Source organism: Ochotona curzoniae, unplaced genomic scaffold, assembly GCF_017591425.1.
Source record: "Ochotona curzoniae isolate NIBS_2020 unplaced genomic scaffold, NIBS_Ocur_1.0 contig_883, whole genome shotgun sequence".
Classification (NCBI taxonomy): Eukaryota; Metazoa; Chordata; class Mammalia; order Lagomorpha; family Ochotonidae; genus Ochotona; species Ochotona curzoniae.
Window position 1 is genome coordinate 52,232,953 of NW_024466599.1, and position 9,637 is coordinate 52,242,589.

The following is a 9,637-nucleotide window of genomic DNA, read 5'->3' on the forward strand; positions in this document are numbered from 1 at the left end:
TTTGAAGTTTATTTAATTTTGATTGGTAGTAATAAGACAATGCTTTTTATTGATAATGAAGTAACATTATGGTTTGATCACAATTTTTAGAAATGAGAAGAAGCACTGATTATATTCTATTCCAGAAAGGAAACTTTGGGTACCATGGTTGCCAAAGTTCAGTTCATCTAATTTTAGTTAGTAAGACTTGACTGCAGGTAGAACAGTAACAGAAAAATGTGAAAATAAGTTTAAGGGCAGGAGAATGAAATATTTACCCAGTTATCAGCTCAAATAAGCAAATAAATTAAAAATAACTTATTATCATATGTACAGGGGTCTCGAGGCTTAGAGATGAGACGTTCTTGGAAATGTATGAAGCACAACAGATTCATTCAACATGGAAAACACTGCTTACTGTTGTTGAGGTTTCCTACTCAGATTCTGTAACAAGCTGCCATAAATATCACCATATATTATTATGTTAAATACATTTATAAATACATATACATAAATAACTTAAAAATAACATTACATGTTTTTCTTTTTTTTTTTTTTCCTTGAAGCTCAGCTTCAAACAGTATTTTAACAAAATGACCTATTGGTTGACATGAAGAGCCATTGAGGCAAGAAGGATGTAGGCCTTATTTATTTCTGCTGTTTTGAAAATAATAACTGAGGTCCTGAAAACTTAACTGTTTGATTAAGGATCAAAGCAGAAGGAAAAGTGTTTGAAGGATATGCTGGGTCTGTAGCTTCTCATTCTAACTGCTATTAAATGCATCTGTTAGTTACACTAAGCCTTAGCTAATCCATCTGTGATATGCTTAGTCTTTTTTTTTTTTTTTGGCTGCCATAGTCAGTAGCCTTAGCCCTGCTCAGATTGTTGTGAAGAATAGTAATTAAAATGATTGCTACTGTGCAAAGTATAGGGTGTTCTTTCAACAACAAACAGCATGATATGTTAGTGTTGATTTCATTTAACTTGACACCTCTTTTACAAAGAGGGGAAGCATTCATTTAGAATTACACAGGCTCAGCACGTGCTCAGCAAATGACTAAGAGTGAGGAATTCAACTTCATGTACATGGTACATACAGATGGTCAACGCTTCACTAGTGAGTGGCTTTCCAGAGTCACGAATGTTTTTCTGAGATCAGAAAGTCAACCATCGAGGGAAGCCCCTTTGCCATGTGCACCAAATGTTCTGATTTTGTGGCAATAAACAGCTCTGGGTTGGCAGCCGACTTGAAGTATTGCTTAGAGTTTTGAGATTCCCATAAGAAGAGGAGATCAAGCTTACTGTCGGTGATGTCTTTGGGTGTCTCAGGCAACTCCTGTGTTAGAGAATAGAAAGCAGTTAGAGCTTAAGGACATTGTAGAAAAAGGACCTTCCAGCATTTGCTCTTTGTTAGACACAGCACTTTAATATCATGACTGTGATAGGATGGTGAACTAGGCTCTTCATTCATTTGTTGACTCATTAGACATTTATTATCACATGTCTGTTAGATGTATGGCTCAGTCCGTTTCTAAGAGTTGATTTTTCTAGAAAAATCTCAAACAGTCATGACAACTGCTAGCAGCACTAGTCTCACTCTATCCAGATAGGTAGGGGTGAAACAGTTTATGTCTCAGCTTCAACATAGGCATGTTATTTTTTGCATTAAATAGGAGCATTGGAGATTCTAAGACCACTTGGCATTTTGCTTGCTAAGTGTACAAATCATATCATTTGGAAAGCAATTTAGCATTTAGAGGACATTTATACCTATATTTTAGTTAATAGTTGAAGGTTAAACACACATGTACACATGCTAACTCTTCTCGTGTGTTAGTTACTGAACTCCTTCAGTATAGTCTCTTTAGATTGTACTTTTCCTGTGAGTGTGGATGGAATCTAACAATGCTTTAATGGAAAATTCCATTTCAAATTCCAAATTCAGATGTCTCTGTCCTTTTTTTTTTAATCCGAAGCAAGCAAATATCATTTTGAAGCTTGTTTGGAGTTTTCTATGTCAGGAAGAATTTTATTTCCCAAACTTCTCTCTCACCTAGATATTTCCATCTCAGTAAATGGAGCAACTCCTTTGCTCCTGTTGCCCTATTTCCTAAGACAACCCAACTTCTATTTCTCTTTGCCTGTTTTCCTTACCCTGTCCACATGACTTCTAATTAGGCTTTCTGCTTTCTTCATTGTTTTCCTTCTGGTATGTTCTCATTTAAGGAAATCAAGTGAGGTCAAGATATTGTACTGTCTGAAGCCTTTAGAGGCTTTCATTGTACTTCAAAGGAAATCCAAAGCCAAGCTCTGCAGCTTCAGAATATCTCACTTCTCATGAAGCCCCAGTTAAAGCAGTGCCCCCTCTGATCCTTGAAGTGGCCTTTGCACTCTTGATATTATTCTATTTAGAATGCCTTCCTGCCCATGGCTTCGTATTGCCCGACCCTGCTTAGCGTCAGCTATCGTCTCATAGGGAGCTGTGTTCTTGCCAGTCAGTCTAAACATTATTTCTCACTTTTCTCTTTCAGCACTTTCTTTTTTGGAAACAGCATCTTAATATATTTTTTTGTTGATTGGCATTTCCATTGTCTCTGTCCATCAGAAAGCTAAGTCTTAAAGTCCAGAAACTTTAACTATATCTGTCTGCATAGTGATGGGCACTGTGCTTGAAAAATAGCATTCAATGGCATTCAATATGTAATGCTTGCTGGGTGAATTTATGAGTAAAACTACTGCCCTACTCTGTAAATATCACTTTCATTTTACTTGCCCTGGAGAGAGAAACTTGTATGCCATGTAAATTCCAGTTGGGGATAAGAGGCTTTGCATGCATGATACACTTACTGAATAAGTCGCCTACTTATTAGAGGAGAAAGTAGCTAGCACTATTTTGGGCATGCTTGTGTGTATCTGTGAGTTTGAAAGGGAAAGTGGTACTGGAGATGGGGCTGAGTAATGCTGGCACCAATAAAAGGGGAGAGGTACTGGAGTGAGAAGGCCAGAGTGGAAATCATGACACCCAGCTTTTTACGTTGTGCCAATTGGCCAGTGATTAATCCTCCTGATACCAGTTGGGCTTCTCTGAGATTTTGGAGGAAAGCTCCATTGACATAGTACCCAGTAAGGCATAGAAGATGTCACTGAAGATGAATGGAATGAATGGATATCCAGGAATGGGTAAACAAGGGTCAGGTAAGAAAGGGAAAGGGAAGAAAACAGTTTTCCTTGTATTTACTCTTGCCCCCTCCATTGTCCCCTTTCACAGATTCTGCCTAGGATTGCCTCTGAGGATTAGAGATAAATCCAATGGGGTGTCATGATCTGGTGGGGACTCTGGTAGGAAAGGAAGAGAAGTGTGTCACATTTTGGGATCATTTATAAATGTGTGAGATGTAAATGAGAGTAAGTTGGAGGCTTAGAACAACTGACCTTCAGTAACACAGGTTCATTTTCGCTCTGGGCACTCACGAACAGTCGAGTGTTTGAGATTCTTAAAGTTACAGGAATTGTGGAATCTGCTGAGTCTGTCCTGTACATCTCCATGTCAAATAACGCTGAAGAAGAGAAAGAACCAAAAAGTAAGTTCATTGTGAAGGTGTAAAATTAGAGTTTATTATAGTGTGTGTGTGTGTGTAGTTAGGTTCTCAACTACAGTTTTCATTAAGTCAGTAGTGCAATTCTTTGTATCCTTACATTTACCAGGAAGGTAAATGCCAGGTTAATATTTTAAACATTTTTCTGTGTTAAATATTGAATGTTTGGGGGCTGTATAAACATTTGTCTGATCTCTTGTAATCACATTAGTGGAGTGAGATTCTACACTGTGATAAGCCATGAGATCATAATGACCTAAAATGGAGTCCAGGAAGTTGATACGTGTAAATGTAGCTCAGTTGTCTTTAGAGAACAATTTTTAATAGAAATTGTGAAATTACTGTTGTCTATTGATCTGTAAGTTTTGTTTGGGAATATGCTCCAATGAAATAGCCTGATGCAGGGAGAAGCAACAAAGATACACAAAGATGTTTGCCACAGAGCTACTGAGGGTAAACTCACAGGACCAACACAGCAAAATGGTCAAGTCTTTTAGCCATTAAAAATGGCTAATGGTGTGAAAGAATATTATTATTAAGTAGGATATAGAACATAAATTATTTGTAATAGCATGGAAATGCATGGAAAGCAAGGGAAGCACATACAAAATGAGGAGTACTACTGATCTAGTGTAAGCTGCATCTTTGAACATAGTTCTGTATACTGATGATATATCCTGAAACTAAAATATAACCCATAAGAAAGATTGGACCTGTGTGATAAAATCTTCTGGATGCTAAGACTTGATTCTTTAGATCATATTTGTTAGCTTAATGTCTCTTTTACTGCACAACCAATTTGCTACTCATTATAAGTTTGATCAACAGGCTTTCTCTAATGAACAGGGATTCTTCTCATTGGCTTTTGGATATATTTGAGTAAGTATTTAGTATATCTGAGAGTCAGCCTCCCTGTCTTTAAAATAGGGACAAGAAAATCCCAAAGCACCAGCTTTATACTCTATGCTTTCAAAGATAGGAAGTCTCTCTTGTGTATCATTCAGATTTGGCTGAAACTTCTGTCTTTGGGTGGTGCTGAGAATGATGTGTCTTATCCTATCCTAGAAAAGTTGTATCAAGTTGGGACCTAGGTTTACTTTCTGAGAGTAGAAAACTGGAAAGAAAGAAGCAGAAGGAAAAGAAGCAGAAAGAAGAGGCAAGGGTGACAGACCTGGCTGTTTACCTGCATCGTCCATGTTCTGTAGTGCTGCTGCTCTGAGGTACTGATCAGAGTTGTCCCGAATTAAGATTTGGTTGAGGGGATCAGCCAGGGTAAACTCTTGTTTGATAGTCTTCAAATATTTGTAATATCCCTTACTCTGGTGGCTGTAAGGTGCCGATGCAGACACGATGATTTCTAAAGCCATCACCACAAATTCAGATTAGCATGTAGGTACTATCAGAGATGATATACTCTCATACAAGCACAGCACGCAGCTCTGGGAGGGACATTGGGAGCCTTCCAATCCAAGTAAGGAAATATGGGGAAGGAGATCAACCAGCCAGGGAGGGGATCGATTCTAAGGTTATCTTGTGATTATTTATTTGCTTTTGTTTTTCTCGAACTTTGATCTCTCAGGTGATATTTTTTCCTCAAAAAAGAGTATTTGTAACTTTCTCACTTTTATTTGGAATTTCTACGTGACCAAGACAACTATCAGTCCCCTCATCTTTATTTCCAAATGTGTGCACTGTGAGGCAAAAATGAGTACATTGAACATTCTGTGTCCCTGATGGCTCAGGTTTGCCTCCTTTCTGGAAGGTGGTATGTATCAATAGCTTACCAAATCCTCATGGATCAGAGTAATTCTACTTCCTGCACTCCATTTGAAGAAACAAATGGTAGTAGACCTGAAGATTTGTTGATATACACTCTCAAATATCCTTGATAAACAGTTAAATAAAAGAGTTGGACATCAAATTGGCTAAGTTTATCCCTAATACCATTAAATATTTTTGTCCCAGAACACACAGAAAATACTTCAAGGAAGCGTATCATAAAGTTGGCATTGACAATGTGACCTTCTTTTACTTTCCTTCTGAAATTGTCTTGTATTTTAAAGTCTTTCAGAGGCATATGTACTATTTAGATGTTATCTTGAAAAACAGGGCTACTTGGTTTAAATTTAATGTAGAGGTTCCTTAGAGTAAAGACTTGGAAGAAAAACCATGGTTTCTATAGCCGGGTACAGCCAAAGTAGTTTTGGGGCTCTCTACTTTGTGCACTCTGTCTTTGCCAAGTTTAAAGTTAGTGGGCTTACCTTCCTCATATGCAAAGGCACTACAAAAAGTTTATGGAAAAATGGAACTAATAAGTGGAGTTTATTTTGGCACAAAGGTTTTTGGAATGCACAGATAGTTTTTTTTAAAGCATAATCTGTGTTTTCCACAAACTTTTTGAAGAACCCTTATATGTATGGGTTTCAAAGGTTTCTTTTCTTCCCACCAAAGTAAACTTATCTTTTCATTCCATTTTCTATGAACTCTTTGAAACATCCTTATATAACATGAGCCTATACGGTTATTCTGAGGCTTAGAAATAGCACAGACATCAATAAATCAATAGTACTGGTAGTATTAATAAATATAGTAGTATCAATCAAAATAACATAACATTTAATGGGTGCTTACTATATACAAGTAGTACAAAAGATTGGAAATATTGGCCCATTTATTGCTTATAGTAACGATTATGCAGGGACCCCCATCTCCATTTTTTCAGTAGAGAAAATTGAAGCGCAGAAAGATTAAGTAACATGCCTAAAGAGGCATGGCTATCAAGCAGATGAATAATCTTGTAAGTGGCCATTCTCTAGGAGTATATAACTACTTTCTCCTGAGCAGCTAAAAGTCAAACAACCTTTAAAGGATGTCCAGAGAACGAGTACAGGAGCAAGTTTGTAGACTCTGGTTATTTCTAATCTCTTGTTGATAGAGAAGGATAAAACTAATTTCCTGGGGCCAGTGCAATGGCTCAATTGGCTAATCTGCTACCTACAAATGCCAGCAGCCATATGGGTGCTGGTTCTAGTCTCAGCCCTCCCACTTCCCATTCAGCTTCCTACTTGTGGAATGCGAAAGCAGTCAAGGATGGCCCAAAGCCTTGGGATCCTGGACCCATGTGGGAGATCTGGAAGAAGCTCCTGGCTCCTGGCTTTGGATAAGCTCAGCTCTGGCTGTTGCAGCCATTTCGGGAGTGAAGCAGCAGATGGAAGGTCATTTTTTTTCTGTCTCTTGTTCTCTCTGTAAATCTGCTTTTCCAATAAAAATAAATATATATTTTAAAAAACCCACTAATTTTCTTTTCTTACAGTCACTAGACTATTAATGTCTGGCTAGCCTCTTGTTATCTTGACACCAGGTTTCATTTGCTCCTATTCTCAATTGCCTCTTTCACTGAAAACTTCACCCCTTACCTTCTTCTGGATCACTGGCAATGGTCTCCAGATCATCACCAGTGATGGACTGGTTTAAACTCAGGCGCCTCTTCTTCAAAATATTCCCATTGGGTGCCACTACCACCACACTCTCCTTGTAGGTAAGGTGGGATGACACAGAGGTCTCAGAGGTATTCCGAGATGCTGTATTCACACAGTCCTTATGAAGTTGGCCATAGCTTACATCGTAGAAAGATTTCTGTGTGGAAGGCAAATGCAAAGTGAGAAAAGAGATCTTTTTGGCAGACTTAGAAATATTTCCATTTTGATCTTGGGTAACCTATGTTTCACCAGTCTTCCCACTTCCTTCCTCCTTTTTTCTTTAGGTTTTTCTCTGAAAGGATGCAGTTTGTTGGAAAGTTTGTTTCTCTGTTGGCTATGAGATAGTTGGTTTATGAGATAGTATAAAAAAGCAATTTGACAAATAACCTGAGGGGATGGTAAATAGCATTCTTCCTCAGGAGGTTAAATGTCTGCTTGGCAGTGATCAAAATTACATAAAAAATACAGTATTCCTCTATATCCTTGGGTTTCACAGACATGGGTTAACCCAACTGAAAATTCCCCTCAAAGATTGTATCTCTATTGAACATATATAGGAATTTTTCCTTATCACTCTCCCCTGAACAATGAATTGTTAACATTTGCTCATACAACATTTACATCATATTAGGTATTATAACCTTGAGGTGATTAAAAAGACATGTGAAGATATGTATGGATTCTGTGTAAATATAATGCTGCCATTCATGCAAGATTTTGGTATTCATAGTGCATGGGGTGAAGTGGATGGTGTTCCTGGAGCACTCAAAGAGACGACCATGTAGCTTGGGGAAGAGCTCTTAATGCCAATCCTACAGATGCATGTCATAGTACCTATATGTCTATTTGTAGTCTCCCAGTAAACTAGTACACCTGGGTGAGTGGCTGCCAATTGCTTATTGTCACTTGGCGTATTTCCTCCACCTTATCTTCATGGGCTAGTATGATTGGAGAGCTACCTCACTATTCATGCTGGTGTCAGAGAGAACCATGACAACACGTCATGTTAGGATCAGTCTGAAGGGCTGCCTCACATACGATAGCCAACATCCTGTTGAGATTTCAGTTCCCAGGGTTTTGGGACCGTTTTGAACTGGGAAAAGCTAGTGGACATGAAGAGTGTCACCAATTGCCTGTGTATGGAGAAGTTGATCTCTGTGGTGATGAAGAAATGGAGGTCTTATGACCTTTGGTGAGGGGAAAACAAAAAACATCTAAGATTCAAGCTACTGCTCGCCTGTTCTAGTGGAGAAACTATAAAATCAGTATAAAACCAGCAGTCCCTTAAGAATTACTGTCATTTTCTTACCTGATTCAAAGAGGAATCATCACTAGCATAGCTGTCTTCTTCATTTTCACTGTCAAAAATAAAATGATGGATATGTAATTCTGTTCATTATTTATTTCACTGTTGTTACTGGGCATCATATTTTAAAAAGCACATTGACTTTGGGTAACATACACATATATACACACACACATTATTGTCATCTGTGGGAATTAAGAACACACATATTTTTGTATCATAATTCATACCTCACTCATTTGGAATTAGTAACTAGTAACTAATTGGAATCATTAGAACAACCTTTGAACTTCTCCTGGGCTTTATAATTAGAAAACTGGGCTTGGCTAACAAAGAGTCCGAATTGAATTTCAGGGAAACCTGTTAAACTCTTTAAGAGCAAAACAATGCTTGGAAAGTACCTCATTTTTTCTTTAGCCAAATAGATCTTCTGATACACTTTACTTTTGATACGTTTACACATGGCAAAATACCAAGGCAAGACTTCGATCATCTAGCTCATGCTAGGATTTATCATAGGTGATGGGAACACCACGTTAGTTTGAAGTGTTCCTTCATTTTAACCGTCTGCTTATTATTTTCTGTGTGTGGTGGGGCTGGCTGGTGAAGCAGCCCTCACAGGCTCAAGTCACCGAAGAGCCATTTCCTCCTCCAGACTGAGATGGAATTTTCCTGAGAATGGATTCTCTCTCAGGCACCTGTCAAAGCCCGTGACTGTGTCCATGCAGATGCTGAAATTCATACAGGAGTGAATCCGGCTCCAAAATAACTTTTCTGCAATAGATGTCTTCTCAGGTCTTTCCCGACCTGCCCCTCTTCTGGGTCTAGAATGTGTCTCTGTGGCTTCTATTAGCCTGGTTCTGCACTAGTTACCACAACTCCCAGCTGGTATCAAACAAGCCTTAAACCCCTCATTAAATCACCAGAGATAGAATCTGTTTCTTACCTGAAACAGTTCATCAGGTCTTCAAAGAGATCAGGAACTTTGGCCATCTTGATTTCTGCAACAGAGAATACAAACGGTGGTTAGTTCTGTTGGTCTCTGTACCAGATGCCTGTCAAGGGATGGGGCACTCCTGCTGTGTGTTTCCTGAGACCCTACATTGAATGGTAGCTCCCACACAGGGTTTCCCCCATCCTTTTTGCTCCTGTGAATTATTTGTAAATGCATCTGCCTCTACTATTGTACACTTCTTTTAGAATGTTTTATTTATCTTGGTATTCTGTATGTCCCCAACACAGCCACACAGTATACTTCACAGAATAGGCAAAATAG

The 9,637-nt window shown here is 38.4% G+C and overlaps 1 protein-coding gene across 1 annotated transcript; it reads right to left on the reverse strand.

Moving 5' to 3' along the window:
- Positions 1–928: 928 nt before the first annotated feature.
- On the reverse strand, positions 929–9,354 carry IL1A (interleukin 1 alpha). The gene is made up of 6 exons (XM_040994084.1): positions 9,308–9,354; positions 8,365–8,413; positions 6,993–7,212; positions 4,760–4,933; positions 3,413–3,537; positions 929–1,316 (listed from the first exon to the last, which is right to left on the reverse strand). Exons 1-6 carry the CDS (start codon positions 9,352–9,354, stop codon positions 1,116–1,118), a joined length of 816 nt encoding a protein of 271 aa, XP_040850018.1. The 3' UTR covers positions 929–1,115.
- Positions 9,355–9,637: the final 283 nt, after the last annotated feature.